Source organism: Enhydra lutris, unplaced genomic scaffold (genome assembly GCF_002288905.1).
Source record: "Enhydra lutris kenyoni isolate GAN:26980312 unplaced genomic scaffold, ASM228890v2 scaffoldscaffold1, whole genome shotgun sequence".
NCBI lineage: Eukaryota > Metazoa > Chordata > Mammalia > Carnivora > Mustelidae > Enhydra > Enhydra lutris.
The window spans coordinates 57,646,173-57,665,893 of record NW_019154085.1 but is presented as its reverse complement, the minus strand read 5'-3'; the positions used below and the strand labels follow the sequence as shown (position 1 = coordinate 57,665,893).

At 39.9% G+C, this 19,721-nt stretch overlaps 1 protein-coding gene across 3 annotated transcripts in view; it reads left to right on the top strand.

Moving 5' to 3' along the window:
* LOC111142308 (integrin subunit beta 6) overlaps positions 1 to 19,721 on the top strand; it is a 73,433-nt gene that overhangs the window by 32,699 nt on the left and 21,013 nt on the right. For all 3 annotated transcript variants that reach the window (XM_022495359.1, XM_022495366.1, XM_022495365.1), the window contains 3 exons: positions 8,905 to 8,994; positions 15,727 to 15,861; positions 16,080 to 16,497. In XM_022495359.1, coding sequence (XP_022351067.1) covers positions 8,905 to 8,994; positions 15,727 to 15,861; positions 16,080 to 16,497 — 643 coding nt within the window. The remainder of the gene's footprint in view (positions 1 to 8,904; positions 8,995 to 15,726; positions 15,862 to 16,079; positions 16,498 to 19,721) is intronic.

Genomic DNA, 19,721 nt, shown 5'->3' with positions numbered 1-19,721 from the left:
CCAGGACCCCTGGATCACAACCTGAGCCAAAGGCAGAGGCTTTAACCCACTGAGCCACCCAGGAGCCCCAACAATCCAATTAAAAAAAAAAAAAAATGGGCAGAAGACCTGAATAGACACTTCTCCAAAGAAGACGTGCAGATGGCCAACAGGCACATGGAAAGATCCTTAACATCACTCATCATCAGAAAAATGCAAATCATAACCACAGTGAGATATCTGCTCACACCTGTTAGAATGGCTATCATTGAAAAGACAAGAAATAACAAGTGTTGGTGAGGATGTGGAGGAAAGGGAACCCTCTTGCACTGTTGGTGGAAATGTAAATTGATTCAGCCACTATGGAAAGCCATATGGAGGGTCCTCAACAAGTTAAAAATGAGTTTTTGCATTTCTCACAATTTTCCAGATGCTGCTGCTGCTCCTGGCCAACCCACCACACTTGTAGTAACAGGGGCTGATACCCTTTTAGAAGTCCCTGTATATATTCCTGATTTCTCTTTGTTGGTCCCCTTCATCGTGCTTCTCCTAGTCATCTTTCAAAGTTTTATTACCTGCCATTTGGTCTGCAAAGCACATAAGCTGCTACGAAACCCAACATTGTTTCCCATTTTAAAACAGCTCTGAAGCTTTGGGACTTGCATTTGCCAGCAAAGGTCTGCAATCCCTCTCGAAGAGCAGGGTGATCTTATTAAGGGACGATCTGAAGTCTCCTCAGCAACAAATAGTCAGGGTAGCCTCTTTGTTCTCTAAGTCTCCGTTCTCCAATGCCTCTGTGTGCATTTGTTTGTCTCAGCACAGTCATGCACGGTGGGTCCATTCGTCTTCCCTTATCACTCTGTCACTGTTGCCGAGCACTCTCGTTCAGCTGCGTGCTACAGCTCCTTGGCTGACAAGATAATTACATCCCAGGGCAGACTGAGAGAAAGACAGGTAGTGCTCAAAAGTTCCGAAGCCGACTACCTAGTCATTGCTGGTGCAGACTTCAAGATCAAGCACCTGATCTAATTAGTACACTCCCTTTGCTGCCTGCCTGACTGTGGAATGCTGACAATTGAAAGCCTGAAGGCAAAGCAGATAGCATGAAATCCAGAGACAGACATTCATGCTACCTTGTGCCAGAAACAATTACATATTCTTTTTGGAATCTTGGGTGTCCTAGTAACACAGTCAAGCCTGGGGGTAAACTTTTGCATAATACTGGGAGCCCTGCATTTACTGATAATGAACAAGAGAAACGAGCAGAATAAAATCCCACAAGAATGAAAGATCTCACGGGAAGAAAACCTTCTGATTGCCTTCAGAAGGACTTATTTCAGCAAACCCAGCCCACCACTAGCTCTGGAAGAAGCATACTGCTCAACAAAGCAAAGCATCACCAGCAAAGAGCTGTTTTCCTTTGACCAGATAAATAGCACAATATGGTCCCCCGGGACCAAAAAAAAAAAAAATTGCTTCTATGCTTTTGCTACTTGCTACATTTCTTTCAAGATGTAGCCTTTCCATTTGAAAGTGATTATAGCCACAACCCTTTTTCTTCCTTTCTTTTTGCTTCAGGTAAGAAAATGTTCTGGGGTGCCTGGGTGGCTCAGTGGGTTAAGCCACTGCTTTCAACTCGGGTCATGATTCCAGAGTCCTGGGATTGAGCCCCACATAGGGCTCCCTGTTCAGTAGGAAGCCTGCTTCTCCCTCTCCCACTCCTCCTACTTGTGTTCCCTCTCTCACTGTATCTTTCTCTCTGTCAAATAAATATATAAAATCTTAAAAAAAAAATTTAAAGAAAATGTTCTATATTCTCTAACCCACTATATATATCAATACGAGGCATTATTATCGTAACTTTCTTTTTTTTTTTAAGATTGTAAATTTTGTGTTATGTGTTTTTTTTTAATTTTATTTTTTATAAACATATAATATATTTTTATCCCCAGGGGAACAGGTCTGTGAATCGCCAGGTTTACACACTTCACAGCACTCACCATAGCACATACCCTCCCCAATGTCCATAACCCCACCCCACCCCAACCCCCCTCCCCCCATCAACCCTCAGTTTGTTTTGTGAGATTAAGAGTCACTTATGGTTTGTCTCCCTCCCAATCCCATCTTGTTTCATTTACTCTTCTCCTACCCCCTTAACCGCCCATGTTGCATCTCCTCTCCCTCATATCAGGGAGATCATATGATAGTTGTCTTTCTCCGATTGACTTATTTCGCTAAGCATGATACCCTCTAGTTCCATCCACGTCGTCGCAAATGGCAAGATTTCATTTCTTTTGATGGCTACATAGTATTCCATTGTGTATATATACCACATCTTCTTTATCCATTCGTCTGTTGATGGACATCTAGGTTCTTTCCATATTATCGTAACTTTCTAATAAGCCTCACCCTTGATGGCAGTTGGCATTTGCGCCAATTCCTGCCATGGCCCGGCAAGGGCCTGGGGGAGCAGAATGAGCACTAGCTTTGGAGTCAAGATCTGTTTCTAACCACTTATTAGCTCTGTGATCCTGCAAGGTACTCCCTTCTCCAACCAAAACTAAGGGTTTAAGGGTTAAACAAATCAAAAGAATCCTAGCAGACTGCAGGGGGTTGATTTGTATTCCCCACAAAAGATATGTTGACGTACTAACCCCTAGTACCTCAGAGTATGGTGTTATTTGGAAAAAGGGCAATGCAGATGTCATTAGTTAAGATGTGGTTGTACTTGAGCAGGGTAGATCCTTAATCCAACATGAGTGGTGTGCTTATAAGGAGAGAAGAGGCCCAGAGCTGGAGACCTAGAAAAGAGAACACTATGTGAGGATGGAGGTAAAAACTCAAGGGAATGCATCTTCAAGCCCAGGACCATCAAGGACTGCCAGCAACCACCAGAAGCTAGGAAGAGGCGAGCACAGATTTCAAAGGAAGTGTACCCTGTTGACACCTTGATCTCGGACTTCTGGCCTCCAGAACTGTGAGATAACAAATTTCTGTTGGGTTAAGCCACCCACTTAGATATAGCAGCCCTGTGGACCTAATACATTCAGTGAATTTAGATTTACTTGTTAACATCTCTCAGGCTCACCGATGACATCACCAGACCAGAACCATCATTGCCAGGCACTTTCCGTCAGTGGCCTGGCTAAGGGATCTGGTTCTGGAGCAGAGTAGAGAATACCAGAGCAGATGAATCCAGCTCTTTCTAAGCTGGATGTCCTCGGGCAAGCGAACTAAATTCTCTGGGCTTCAATATCTTGGCAGTAAAACAGAGATAATAAGGGTACCTGAATAAAAGTGCTTGTGGGAAGAATGAAAGAGATGGAACTACCAAGTACCACAAATCTTAACTCTAGTTCTTCTTTCCCAGATGATGGTGGGCTACAGGCGAGCTCCAGGCACCTTTAGGACAATCCACATTATGGGCTCATTGTACCAGAACAAAGAACTATATGAAACTAAGGACCTAAAGAGCAAGGTTATCCTGTCCTATGAATTTCTGTTACTTCCCCAAGGCTGCCCAGAGTGCCCACAATAACAGATGCTCCAGAATCCCTGGGTTCCTGAGGATATAGGTGTCCAAAGGCAGGAGGTGCATGGGGAGGCCAGGAGGCTGGTGAGGACCTCTCCATCCCATTGTGAGGTCCCTTGAATTGGTGAATGGAGATCGTGAGGACCTGGTCCTGAAACCAGCTCCTGAGGATGGAGATTCAGAAAGAAGCAGGCTGTGCTGTGAGTGCTGAGGAGTTTGCCAGTGTTTAGCTCCCCTGGGTCCAACCCCAAGTAGAAGAAATCCAGGGAAGAACTGATTATTCCTTATTAGCCAAACACCTGAAAGATCTAAGACCCTTTAAGAATTACCTGTACTATCTCTTATGTAGGTGACATCTTGATTACCAAAATCACCCTCTTGACAACAAGAATGAATGCCTCTCTATGCACTTGTTTGTCTCAGAGCAATCATACCTCATGGGTTCAGCTCTGTAGTGGTCATACCATGGAGTGGGATTGTAGAGCCATTGGCCATATTCTTATTCAACACTGGCAGCTCCTGCCAGTTCTCCAAAGTAGTTGTCCCAGTGTAGATGCCTCCTGAAAAGTACTTGAGAGCATCATCAGTTCTTTTACAGTTTAGACATTCTAGTGGGTGCACACTGGCATCTCATTCTATTTCTCTAATGATTAATGATGTTGAACATTTTTGCCATACTCTTTTGCCACTTGCATATCCATTTTTTCCCAGATGTCTTTTCCTTGTTGATACGCAGGAGTTGTTTAGATATTCTGGTGCCAAATCAGATGTATGTATTATACATATTTTCTCCCACTCAAAGGTCCCTCTTCACTCTCTTAAAGGCATCTTTTCAGAACAGAAATCCCTATTTTAAGTCCTGTTTATCAATCCTTTCCTTTATATAGGTAGTACTTTTGTGTCCTACTTAAGCCATTTTTGTTATCCTTAAGGCAATGAAATTATCTTCCCTGACTTCTATAGTAATAAGTCAGAACAGTAAACACTATTCTGTCTTTTAAGGGTGGTAATCACTGGGAAGCAGCACAAGGGAGGATTCCAGAGGGCTGATTATGCTCTATTTCTTGATCTTGGTGTGATTACTTGCTTGTTTACTTTTAAATATTCATCGAATACTATTTGTTTACTTTTAAATATTCATTTTGTATAGTTATTACTTATAGGCTGTGCATGTGTGTTATACTGCCATTAAAGTTTCTGAGAGAGAAAATGGACAAATAGTAGCTACTAATTGAAGAAATACAAAGTAATGACTATACATATATATATAGTGAGATATTACGGAAAATATTTGCGTACATACTTATAACATCACAGGTTCTCAATCTCTACAAGCCAAACTTTGACTAAATGTATTTTAGCAAACAAAAAACATTTAGTAATATAGTTTAAGACCAGAAATACTGATGTTGATTAATTATATAATATGGAAAATAAATGGCGCTGAGCATAAAGTCCCTCCATATTAATGAGCTTTTGCAGAAAGAGATAAGCAAGAATAAAGCGTAAAGACAAGCAGCAGATTGGTTTTGCACATTCTTTACTAAAATGGCTGCTAGCAGATATATGGGAAGTTAACCTCTCTGCTCTCTGATGAGGGACATGTGTAGCGTGCTCTGTATAAAATGGGACATGTGTAGCGTGCTCTGTATAAAACCACTGAGTCTCAGGTGGTCAAGAGTCTTTGAGACCACAGCAGAAATGGCACAACGGTAGGACAGAAGGAGTTCAGGAGGGTAACCATCTAAGACAGAAACCCAATCAAGATGTCCAGCAAGGATATAGTTAATACTAAACCATATTCCCAGTGCATAAACCTGGAGATGAGTGAACCCAACGGGAAGTGCAATCAAAGCAAGAATGTAGGTCACATTGGAATGTCTCATCTAGCACCAAAAGCAGCCAAGTATCTGCCAAGGTCCTTAGTCTGAGTTTCTTTGAAGAAAAAGCCAACCAGTAATCTGCCTGTGGGTAGCTGGAGTGGCAGGTGCGCAACTGCCCTCAACAAAGCAGGAGTACACACCTGAGAGTTTGTTCTAGCAGCCAGACACCAAGACGCCCTGACTTTGGAGACATTCCTGAGAGAAGCCCAGAGTGCGGATGTGAATTCAGGCACTTTCCTCTCTATCCTTTGTTGCCTGCCCACTAAATGACCTCCTGTCCTCTTCTTTTTATTTTTTTTAATTTTTAAAAAAATTTTTTAAAGATTTTATTTATTTATTTGACAGACAGAAATCACAAGTAGACAGGGTGGGGGGTGGAAGCAGGCTCCCTGCTGAGCAGAGAGCCTGATGCGGGGCTCGATCCCAATACCCTGGGATCATGACCCAAAGGCAGACCCTTAACGACTGAGCCATCCAGGCACGAAACCCAACCCCCTCGTCCTCTTCTTATCCTTCTTCCTAGACAAGGAGGAAATTTCTAAGGAGAAAATGCAAACTGTTGGACAAATAGGAAATCTTTTTTTGATACGGGAGCATAGTGAGCAAATAAATAGGGTTTGATGAAGGAAGTTTAGAAAACTAAGGCAATCAGTAAAAGCCAACTTTGCAAACACGAATGAGAAAAGTAACCTCGGCAACTCCTGGGTGGCATGGTAGCAGGAGAGGGAGAAAAATCCGTAATTAGGATAATCCATGGGCAGATAAGAGGAAATTCAAGCCCAAGAAATTCAAGCCCAAGGAGCTGGCATTTCTAATCACTCATAAAACATCATGTTTTTAGAGTTCACCATTTCTAATACCAAGAGTTATCTTTTACAGTCACGGCGCTGTAATTTATCACATCCAGGCATGCAAAATTATCCTTTTTCTAACATTAAACATGTTTAATCAGGACAATTTATAATAGCACTTTAGGGCTTTAATGAAAGAAAGGCATTTGACACATGATATTTACAGTAATCATAATACTACAAGACTTAAAGTATAATTTTTTATAGTGTTAGATCAGGAAGCCAAATTGTCCATGTTTTCAGTTAATTATTTGCAATGTTTTGGGGAGGAATCACCATCCAGAAATTAATTAATAGTTTTCCTCTACACAATTGTCAGAGTTATCACAGGGTACTGCTACTAGCTGCCAACTCCTTTATACTCTTGCTCTAGTAGCAATCAGCAAAGGCGATTAATGCTAAACTACTTGTCCTAATAGCCAAATGGCAAATGTCATACCACATGCAGGTTCATAATTATGCTCTAGGAAGTAGATGGATTTGGCTGTGTTAACTACAAATTAACCCAAAATTTAGAGGCTACTTGAACTAGTACTTGTGGAAAGTACCCCTTATACCTTGGCCTTGGAGAAACCAGGGCATTTTTCAAGGCTAGCAGTTTCGTGCAAAGCTAAGAGCCGTGACATTCTTTTTCGGGAAGATCCAAACCTTTCTTCATCAAGCTTTAAAGTTTCCTTTTGCCTTCCCTTTTGGGACCAGTCAAATTTACACACATTCCAGCTCCCCTTGAGTGAGATTCAAGTTCCTATTTAAGTATTCACTGTTAACCACAGGTCTTATGCTTCACGGCCCTTTTGACATGTGTTTATTTGAAAAGGCAAGTCAATGAACCGGTGCCTTCGTCAATGAACCGGTGCCTTCGTCATATTTGACAAGTTCTCCCTGACTCAGGGAAACAGAGTGGGGCCCACCTCCCATGGGCGGTGATGTGGGGCACCGGGTTATGAGAGGAATGTTACCTGGATTACTGTCCGTGACCCATTCAAAAATGAAACGCAGTGTCAAGGCAGAGTGACAACTGACGCTTGTAAGAGTTCAGATTTCCATCAGCTTCAAACTTAAACACAATCATAAACACGGAAATAAGTGAAATATTACAAAATCCACCAATTAAAAGCACCACCCATTTTTTCCACGTAAGAGCGGTAAAGACCTTGGAGTTAGCCCAGGTACCCGCCTCTAGCAAGTGCCTGAGCCCTCCTGGAACATGTTGGTGTTCTAACGTCACCCTGGCTTCATTTGTTCCTCTCCTTGCCTCCCCTTGACCTGACCTATTTACCTAATATCATGATTATAACCAATAATTACTATTAATTCTAACTTAGTCTTATAGTACATCTTCTAAGCTACTTAAATTTTCTTGGGAATAAGACAAGATACCATTATGTTTGAATTAGAGGAGGTGCCCTAAATCCTTCACTCAAAACTTTTTTCTCTTTCTATGTGACATTTTAATAAATTCAGTCATCCAACTTCACAACACACAGCAACTCAGGAGACCACAGTTGACAAAAAAAAGAGTGATTGTCTCTTCTTGACATAGCACAGCATATCAAGCCTACTTAATATGTGTTGAATGCAACAGTAAATGAATGAATGTGAAAATTGGTAGGTGAGTGATATCTTACAGTTTAACAAGGAGAAGATAGAAACTATTTCAAAACAAATAAAAGAAGCAAAAGCATAGCAGTTGGGGACCACTTGGTATGAATGTGATCTACCCATGGATTGTAGAAGTATTTGATGATTATAGAGCTATAGTTAATATTGATAAGTATGACTGTTGCTTCAAGAAAACAGTCCAAGTATGCTTGGGAATCTTTATTTAAGAAAACAGAGATGTGTACCATATCCTTTAGAAAACTTTTCATTTGAAAATAAGTTTTAAAACATAAAACTTAAGGGAGGGGTAATTTTCAGCGTTCTGGAAAATTCCCTTCTTTGCAATGCCTCATTCCCTGGTCCTCTTGATCCCTGGAGTGTTGCTGAACTAACGTGAGTTCTCTGCAGGTGGGAGCATGCAGATGGTTTAGAGATAGGTTCTGACTGACTCCATGTTGCTGAGTGGAGATCAATTCCAGTCAACCCCAGCACCACGGTGACATCCCCAAAAGACTGCTCATTACCACTAGGAAAGAGGGCTAACTGCCAAGCCTCCAAATAACTCACTCCTTTTCACCATCAAGCGATTGACAATTAAAGACCCCTGGGTTGAAAGACTCGCAGAGCAACCTGATGGCAGAGAGGGGCCAATGTGGAACTTGGGTTTCCATAACATTACAAAAAAAAAAAGAAGATAGCTCCTGGTAGCGCGCTCAGAATTTTTTGGACAAAAGATGTTCTGCAAATGGAAGACAGTATATAAGTGCTATTATTATTTGAGACTTGACTCCAGTTGTGATATAAATCACAGTTCTAGACTAAGGCAACCACGCACACTTGACATCCCCAGTGGCAACTCTGGCCAGTCTGTTTCCCACTTGTGCACAGGAATGAGCAGCAGGCAGGACCACAGTTTCAGGAGAAACACTGGTTTATTACCAGGATCCTGTTTCCCCCAGCCAGTTAAATAGAGGTGATCTCAACCATCAGGCTGAAACCCACACTTAACATTTCTTGATTATAGGGAGAACATTCACTTATTCTTTTTTGTTTACAGAATTATGCAAAACTCATTCCTGGAGCCACAGTTGGGCTACTTCAGAAGGACTCGGGAAACATTCTCCAGCTGATCATCTCGGCTTATGAAGTATGATATTTTATAGTTGGTTTTTTCTTTTTTTTTTGCATTTCTGTGGTATTCAAAACTAAGATGAGTTTTAGCCAGTTAAATGTGCTTGGATTTGTTAGTGGAGGGAGTACTTATCCAAAGAAAATCTCTCTGCATTTATGCAGATAAAATATCAATTTCGTTCTCTTTATTTGCAGATAGTCTTTCTGAAAGGTGAGGCAGAAAGTAGAAAAATCATAACTTCGATCATAAAGTTGAGGTTATTTTTGTAATAATAACCAATAGCAAAATTTTAATTTTACTGAAAGGCTCCATGAGCTCTATGATTAAGCTCCCCTCTTCTCTGCTTGAAAAAAAAAATTCAGTTTAAAACAGCAGTGAGTAACAGAACTATGTGGAGAAATAACTCCACAGGTTTCATAAGACTACCTCATGACTCAAAGAGAAAAAAGGCACCAAAGACTTTGTTGATTCTCTACTTTTGAGAACCAAGGAATTTTTCATTTTTGTGGATATATACATAGAGAGAGAGACATATATACATATGTATATACACATAGACATAAATTTTTTTGCCTTGACTTGATAAATTAGTACCAGAGTACAGCATTCCTCCCTTAAAATAAAATACATAACTATAGGGTTGCTATGTTCTCTTGCCTTGTCCCTATTTCATAACTTAATTAATCAATGGTAGATGGCCAGTTACCAATTCTTTTTTTAATTTTGTTTCTTAAGTACCATTTCCCTTTTTTGCTTTAACTTACAAAGAAAAAATACATACATGGGCACATAGGCACCAGCACAAAGGTGAAAAGGAAGCTCTAAATTAGAACAGGAATGAGAAAAGTAAATTTTTATGAAGGAGTAAAGCTCCAATAGTTATTCTAAACAGCAGTTACATAATAACAAATAAATAAAATTCTAATTTTGGATGTTTTGAAATTATAAATCGATGACCTACATGCACTATATGCCAATACTTAACATATACTGACCCAGGTATCCTTAAGTAAACATTTCAGAATCATCTGGGAAGCTTTTAAAAATAGGTGTATACAGATTCCGCTCACAGAAGTCTTAGGAGAACTTTAAGGAAAGGAAGAGCTACACATTTTGAAAAAATATTCCCCATTGATTTTGACAACACTCCACCAATTTTGAAACTCACCTTACAGAGGAAAAACAAGATATTTCTTCTCAAACACATTTCCTCAGAGAACAAAATAATAGATGTGTCCATTAAAACTATAGGATGAGGTGGGTTTTCTTGAACTTATAGCCTCAGAAACTTCAGTTTTCTTAGCTCACATCAAAAATTAACTACCACATTAGCTCATACTTGAAATTCTTCCAGACAGGAAAACTTGTCCACAAAATACTATAAAAACCATCCTCCCTCTTATGCAGTAATTAAAGTTTTAATGTGTAGAATCAGATAAAATCACACAGCAATCCTCCACTGCATTAGAAGACACTCAATTTTCTTTAACCCAGAATGCTCAGAAGCATTGGCCACTAACATCTTCAAAGGATTTCAGCAAATTAGAAAACCATGAACATCAGAAACATTTCTTCCTCTTGTTTGACAAGCTCCTTCCATGCCCCTGCTTACTCTGTCTGGGTTTTTGTCTCATTTTGTGGTCCCAAATCATCCACATAACTTACGGGTGATAGAATCAATGCATCAGACATTTAAAGTGAATCTCATGTCCTTATTTTACTACCCAAAAATATAAAGAAGTATCTATTATTCTTCTACTATATAATCTTGCTCTGGAGTTATTATTATAACGTAATGATTCCCTGAATGAAGTATGTAATAGATCTTGGCACTAGTTCGAAATATTTTTCTGTTCAGTTATTTTTATATGTATTCTAAACAGACATTAAAATTATGGGGATCCAGGGGCACCTGGGTGGCTCAGGCAGTTAAGTGACCAACTCTTGAGGCTCCGCTCAAGTCATGATCTTGAGGTCATGATCAGGTCATGATCTGGCTCCATGCTGGGATTCTTTCTCTCCTTCTGCCCCTCCCCCTCTATAAAATTTTTTAAAAATAAAAAATAAAATAAAATATGGGGATCCATCGACCGGATTTCTTTTAAGTCTATAAAAAGATAGAAAGGAAAGAGAATAGATTGAGAGAAAATACTTCTGACTAACTTCTGATTGGACAGAGGTAGACAATGTTTGTTTATAATTAGTGGCTATGAATTTCAGTTCAGTGTTTTACAATGACATATTGACATAAAAACCCTGAAATACCAGATGTGTATTCATTTGACCATCATTCCCTAATTTTCTTCCTTTCTTAACCATGTAATAAAAGATACTGAAATATCAGTGCCCCCCTGGCAAGCTCTCCTAGTAGCATTTAAGCTCCAGAAGGGAAGTGACTTGGTTTGTTTGTTTTGTCTGACTCATAGTAGATGCTCAGTAAATGAGTGAATGATTGGATGAAATATACATATAAACTTTTATGTCTTTTCTTTGAGAAATTCACATGAAAATATTCCTGGCCAAATCTGTAATATGATATTCCAATTGTATCAATGTTAAGATTTCCCTTATTTTGGTCAGATTACATCACCCACTCTTCCTAATTTCAAATTCACAGACATGCAGGTCTTATCCCTCACTTCTTTAGCTCCTGACTTATGGAGCCACCGTCTCTAACATTACTCCTGCTTTACCTCCTGATGATTTCAGTTTCAGTATACCCATATTCCTTCTTATACCCTGGCTTCTGTTTCTTGAACTCTGCTTCTAAAATGATCTTGTCCCCCTCTCTTGTCATACCTTGAACTTTGTTGTTGCTAATAGACTCCTCTATAATCTCAGCTTCATGCAATCCAATCCCTGCCCACCACTTCCTACTTTTTCATCTCACTCCTGTTAGTTCCCCTAGTATTTCTTCCAACCCATCAGGATCTTCAATTAGTTGACCCTACTCTCTCTCTCTTTTTATTCAAGTGACCCTATCTTCTCTTTTCAGTTCCTCATCCCCTTGATATCCTCTTGTGCCTGGGCCCCCAGCTTAAATGCAACCATTAGGATCATTCTGTAGAAACACCCTCACCTCCCATGCCCTTAACAGCTCCACTGGGGTTGCTTGGCCAGTCATGATCCTGGTTAATCCCAACTATCCATTCAACCTGCACAGCTGAACAGGAAGGGAAAAACATAAAATTGTGCTTTAAATTCATGATCACAGACCTCAGGAGGACCCTCGATGCTGCCCAGCAATCATGCTATATATATTTCTCTAGGAGACATCCAAGTGCAGATGTCTGGGAATCGGTTGATATCTTAGTTGGCAATTTAGGAGGGTAACCTGGATGCTCCTAAACATACTTCACCAGTAGTTTTCTCCTTCTCAATTCATGGTAATCCCATCCTTCATGTGGCTAGGGCCAAAAGCTTATAATGATCTTTGACTCTCCTCTTTCTCTTATCATGCATATTTAATCCATCAGAAAATCATGCTGGTTCTGTCTTCAAAATTGCTTAGAATTTGATCCTGACACTGCCTCCACAGCCTTCATCCTGATGGGAGCCACCATTTTTACTCACTTGAATGACTGCAAAAGCCTCCTAAATGCTATTTCTCATTTCCACCTTTGGTTTCCTACAATCTGTTTCAAAAAACAAACAACAACAACAACAACAAAAAAACACACACACAAATCACACCCACACACTAGCCTTTTTCTTTAAAAATATTAAGTAAGGTCATAACACTCTTTTATAGATAACCCTAATTGTTTTCTCATTTTATGTAGAATAACTGCCACATTCTTTAAAACCACCTACAAGGATCCTACCAGATCTGTTCTCCTCCACCCATTACCTCTGTGACTTCACCTTCTATTACTCCATCAGAGAATTGATCCAGTAAAACAACTCTAGACTCCTGGCTATTCTGTTTCCAGAGGAAGTCAGACATACTCTGACCTTAGGGCCTTTGCACTGACTGTACCCTTTTCCTAAAACACTCTTTTGACAGATATCTGCATGCTGATTCCTCACTTCCTCAAAATGTAACCTTCTTACTGGATTCTTACTGAATCGTACTCTAATTAGTTTTTTTTAAATTGCAGACTACACCCCCTAAACACACTCTCTTAATCCTCATTATCCCACCCTAATGTTTTACATAGCATTTATCACCTCTTGACATGCTACATAATTTTCTTATGTATTATATTGTTTCTCTCTGACTTTTCACACTGGCTTATAAACTACAAAAGGTCAGCTATCTTTGTGGGTTTTGCTTCCCAAGCACCTAGGACAGTGTTTGGCACATCACGGGAGTCAATAAATATTTTCTGGATAAATAAACTTATAATGTAACTAGTTGAAACAGATTTAAAGAGTAAATTTTAGGGCACCTGGGTGGCTGAGTTGGTTGAGCGACTGCCTTCGGCTCAAGTCATGATCCCGGACTTTCAGGATCGAGTCCCGCATCGGGCTCCCAGCTCCTTGGGGAGTCTGCTTCTCCCTCTGACCTTCTCCTCTCTCATGCTCTCTCTCACTCAGTCTCTCTCAAATAAATAAATAAAATCTTAAAAAAAAAAAGAGTAAATTTTAGTGCTAAATTGGCAGAATTTGAAATCTTAAGGCATGAGAGAAATAATCTTTATGACTGAGAAATAACACTTCAATCACTGATCAAGACCATATTCTGAAAAATCAGCATTATGTCCACCTACTGAAGGAGTGATGATATGGGGCAAATATAAAAGCAGAGAAGAAGAATGACTTAGAATTTAGTCAGCAACTTAGAATTTGGAGGAAAACAGGGTCATCTTACTATGCTTTGGCAAAATTATAGTTAAGGAAAATCTGAAGCTGAATATGCTTTTAAAATTCCAGGAGGATAGGGACTCAAATCCTAGATGAACTGAAGTATCACTCAGCTCATAGTGTTTTACAATTTATTTTTATTGTTTTATTGCTTTCATTTCTCATAATTTTTTCCTCCAAATACAGACTTTTATTTTATAAAAGAAAGAGGAATAGAAAAAGTCTACATAATAACACTAGATTTCCCCATAACAAATAAATCTTTCTTCCTTTTTCCCTGACAATCTTCCGCCATGAAAACCTTGCCCTTATCTCTCCTCTGTCATAACCTAGATGTTTCATATCTAGTCCTTCTCTCTTCAATCTATGTCATCACATTTACTAACCACCCCAGGTGCCTGATCCCTGTGCCTCAGGCCAGGGTGAATACAACATCCCATCTTTCTTGACTCCAGTCTACTTAACCCCTCACCTGGAAGTCTGACAGACCGAAAGTCTGTCCTGCACACACCTCCCAGACAACTTCCCCGCAGCTATATTTTCAGTGGATTGGACCCCTACTTTAAAGCTATAGGGAATGATTCCCACAAATCTAAAGTCATCTCTGCAAACTTCAAGGTTCTTTGTTGTATGGTGTCTCCCAGGACAGCAGAAGTCTGGGCTGGATCTAAGCCCCAATTTTCCCAATTATATATCCTCGGGGACTGAGCTTTCTCTCTCCTAGTCCCTTCCCCCAAGACACCATTGTCATCCTGTCCACAGATCCACATCCAACATAGCCATTAAGGACTTCTAATACTTCAGCCTTCACCGACCACTCTTTTCTGAACTGTCCCAAACTTGCATCTGTATGACACAATTTTTTAAACCTAATGGTACATTCATTGACCTGTATGTTGACTGCTCTACTTGGGGCCATCTTATTTGTTTTTTTCTCATCAAAATGATGATCATCTTGAGGGCAGAAATCCTGTCTTAAACTCATTCTACAGACCCAACTCTACATTAAATGTACAAAGGGCACATAATAAATTCCAATATTGATTTTGAGGAACAGTTTCTCCCACATTTAACATCTCTAAAATTGGGATATGTTTTATGATTAATGGTGTCTTACAAATGCTGGGTAGAAGTCACAATGTAGTATTCATTGCCTGCAAATATATGAAATTGGCCCTAACTCTATATGTTGTTGTCACCTCAATTTGTTAAGCACACTATTGGTGCTATAGGTGTTGAGCATAATTGCCATTTTCAAATATTTTCAAAAAGGTTGCACTATGATTTGATATTGAAATGAAAAGTTGTTGTATATGCAGCAATGTACCAAAACAGAGCAGCAGGGTATAAATTTGATATCAGTGAAGCAAATATTCATTGTCAAAGGAATGACCTTAATTCGGCATTCCTCGCAAAGCAGAACCAGCTGCTTTATGGGACCTAAGAAATGATGATACTTACAAGTAAAGGAAGCTGTTGTTATATTGTGTTACTGAGATAAAAGCCAAAAAAAAAAAAATGCCTTTAGATGCTAAGCAATGCTACTCAGGGCTGGAGAATTTGCCAAATCCCTTGGAATGGGTAAAATAATTTTCAAAGCCATGATAGACGAATAGGATTGATTCATATGTTGCACCGAATGATCATGAGATATTTTGCCATAATGTCATTGTCATAAAATAATGGTGTATTTTATAATTGATGGCCTCTTAGACTCAATAAAACATGGTGTGTATATGTGCACTATGTGTGTGTGTGTGCGTGCGTACGTGTGCATGTGTGTGTGTGTGTCTTGCTGGCTATCTTGCTTGATTGATAGTATGGTGAATTTCTTTTAGCCCCAATTTCATTTTATTCATTTGTAGTTTAATGAACAGGACTCACAGATTCCTCTGATTGTATTTTTTGGTTGTAATTTATCTCTTTATGTCCTAACTAAAGGAACTGAGGTCTGAGGTGGAACTGGAAGTATTAGGAGACACAGAAGGACTCAACCTATCTTTCACAGCCATCTGTAACAATGGGGCCCTCTTCCCACACCAAAAGAAATGCTCTCATATGAAGGTGGGAGACACAGTAAGTATAAGGTCAATAGATTGTCTGAAAAAATATTCAGGTAAGTCAGAAGTTCCCTTCTTGTTGCTCCGAAGAAAGATTTTTCCTTTCAAGAATTTTAAAAGCGATTTCAACAATGTCCTAATAAATGATTTTGGCAAAGCTGATCCCCATGCAACTTTGTTTCTTCCTATGTATTTTGGTGGATGAAAGAAGATAATTGGTATTTTCTTTTCCAGGCTACATTTAACGTGACTGTGAGTATACCAAACTGTGAGAGAAGAAACAGGCACATTATCATAAAGCCTGTGGGGCTGGGGGACGCCCTAGAAATACTTGTCAGTCCGGAATGCAAATGTGACTGTCAGAAAGAAGTGGAGGTGAACAGCTCCAAATGCCACAATGGGAACGGTTCCTTCCAGTGTGGGGTGTGCGCCTGCAACCCTGGCCACATGGGTCCTCACTGCGAGTGTGGGGAGGACACACTGAGCACGGAGTCCTGCAAGGAGGCCCCAGATCACCCCTCCTGCAGTGGAAGAGGAGACTGCTTCTGTGGGCAGTGCATCTGCCACCTGTCTCCCTATGGAAACATTTATGGGCCCTTCTGCCAGTGTGACAACTTCTCCTGCGTGAGGCACAAAGGGCTGCTCTGTGGAGGTAGGCGTTGTCTAAATCCACCTCACATCGTAAGTGGGCAAGTGTCAAGAAGGGGCTTTACATCCCTTGCACTTTCCACAGTGGTCTGGGCAGAGCAGGTGCTCAGTACATATTTGCTGATCAAGGGAGTGGGTTAATCTCTAGACCAAAGGTAAGTGATCTTCGCTTGCATTTTCTCTGGCTCTCACAATCTCTTGGGGTGAGATCTCTGCCAATTCAACTTTCATCTCTATTGTTATTTCCCTCAGAATTTAGAAAGCAAAAAATGGAAACACCTACTCTTTGGTTATTACCCAGACTACACAAAATTACCTGTAATCTGAACTCCATTATCTTCCAGACTTTTCTCGATCAGGCTTCTGGGTATTTTACCCAACTCTTAAATGCTTAAATGCCTATTACTTTGGAAAAATAAAAAGCTAGGCTGCTTAAGGAACATATTGCCAAGGACAAGGGACACGGAAACACTAAATGAACTTTCAGGGCCTTCATTCATTCCACAAATATTTATTAAACACCTATTATATGACAGATCCTAGATTAGGCACCAGGTATAATAAAGATGAATAAGGATATATGAAGGCTATGGAAAGTGTAAAAATGAAGCACTGCTTGGAATTTTTTAAGCTCGAGAACATGTTTAAATAGAAAAATACATGTTTTAAAATCCTTTGCATATGGAGAATCACTGTAGTTTAAGAATATGTTGCATATACTATGACTATAATAAAAATCATTCTGATATATATCCATATATTTAAGTATAAGTATAATCTATCTGCATAAGAATTGCAAATGCGTTCGTGTTCTTTAAAATGATATAAATTTGTGTTACAACAGGAATATTAACTAACTGCTGACTTTAAGCTCCCAATATCTCCCTTTTTCACAGTGTGTGAGCAGGCAGCTTTTCAAAACAGAAAGCCATTATCTTTAAAGAAAACTAAGAAAGTTATGTTTTCAGACCACAGAGTCAGGAACATAAAAAAGAGACTGATTTTCAGGAAAAAAAGGCCTGAGAAGAGAAGCCTCAAAGAATTCCGAGCTCTTTGAAAGCGCTGTGATGCCGTTAGAAGCGTACCTCCATTTCATTTCTTTGCGGTGGCTCTCGCTACCAACAAGTTTCTCTGAGGTTGCCTTCTTTCTTCTCCCTAGAGAGTGAAAAATGTAGGGTCTGTCCGGATCGAGACACATTTCTCTCCCCTTTCATCGGAAGTCTATTTCCTTATTTAATGGGTGTGTGTCAAAAACCACATCAGTTCTCTTCTCATAAGATGTAAGCAGGACACAACCCAAAGCCAGAGGCTGTGTCCACATCTTGAAATGAATATGCTGGGCAGATTCCCAGACTGCTTCTCTAATAAAAAATCTTTTAATAAAATATGTGCCCAAAACATTCGAAATTACCTTTCAGAAAAAATTCTACCTGTAATCTAATACAATAGGATAGTCGTCCAACCCCCACCTATATTTCACCCTTTAAATCTTAGATCCAAGAAGTCTAGAGCACTGTAATCGCTGAACTGTGCTCAGCAACATAGTTCTTCCAGTTTGTGGATAGTCTTTGACTTTACTTGGTGCCATGTGTGCAAATGGAAATGCACTCAGAAAGGGTTGACTTGGTCTGTGCATTGTAGTTTGGGAGGTCTGATAATAGGGCCTCTCTTTGTATCAGAAACATTGATCGCTAGAGATGTTCTATTTAGAAAACAATTTCTATTTAGAAAACAATTATTTCCTCAGTTAGACGCAGAAAACTTCCCTAATGCCAATTTCCTTCATATTGAGGGTACTTTACAAATCTCAATCATTACTGTTTCTCAAAAGCTATTTTGTTTGTAGTAATATCACAAAGGATGTCACTGTATTATTAGTAACTTTCTCTTTGAAAATGCATAGTGGGGGCACCTGGGTGGCTCAGTTAGTAAAACTTCAGACTCTTGATCTCAGTTCAGGTCTTGATCTCAGGGTCATGAGTTCAAGCCTTGAGTTGGGCTCCACAATGGACGTAGAGCCTACTCCAAAAAAAAAAAAAAAAAAAAAAAAGTTAAAAAATGGTTTAATAAAAGGAAATACTATTATTCAAATTCAACAAATAGTTATGAAATACCTACTATGTGCCTGGCATCCTGCTTAGTGCAAGGATAAAATCTGTGCCTGGCCTTGTGGACAGACACTCTATTGTTTGCAACAAAGGCCAGAATACGCTCCAGCTCTCCTTCTCACGCAGATCTCACTTCTGCGACAACTAATTTACTCTGTGATGCGCCACTTCTCGGAAGGCCTATTACCACAATGTTCTTTTTCATGTAGCTTCTTTCATCCATCTGTAAATACTCACAGATATAGGGCTCCATTGATTTATTCCTTGCCCAAATTCCATTGGTCTTCATATTTTGATTTTTAAGAGATGGGAAACAGGCAGATGGCATTACAGAAAATACTTCCTGCCATTATACACTTACAGTTTTCAGTCAATGGCATTCCAGAGAGACCCATCCCTCTGAAAAGAGCCTGACAATTTTGTCTTGATCTTTGGTTATCATCTTGTTTCTACATGCAGCCATTGTGGAGGTTTTGCTCTTGTTTTTGTGGTTGTGGTTATACGAACAGGTACTTCATAACTGATTCCTTGTGGATATCAATTAGCAGTGATATGGTGGATGGTTCTGGAAAGCCCACAGAAAGAAGGGTTTCTAAATTCTGACAGGAGCTCTTGGAAGAGTTTTCTAAATTTCTGCCTTCAATATAGAAATTTATCCCTATCACGAGAATAATTTCCCCTTTATGCTGAGGGAGAGACAAATAGCAATTGTATTTTAGAGGATAACTTAGATGAGCTCTGTCTGCAGCAACTTTCCATGCACCGCCTCCTTCAAGCTGCCTCTGCCCTGGGTTTCCGCAGCTTTGTTCTCCTTGCTCTCCTACCTCTCAGTCTCCCTGGTAAGATCCTTCTCTCTGATCACATTTTTTTTAAAGATTTACTTATTTGAGAGAGAGGGTGCACAAGCAAAGGGAGAGGGAGAAGAAAACTGCCCACTGAGCAGGGAGCCCGAAGCAGGACTCGATGCAGGGCCCGAGCCAGCAGAGTCACCCCGGCGCCCCTCTCTGATCACATTTTAAGAGTCTCATGCTCTACTGACTGAGCTAGCCGGACGCTGACTCTGATCACATTTTAAATGCTGATGCTCTTCAGGGCTTTTCCCCTCTGCTTTCTCTACATG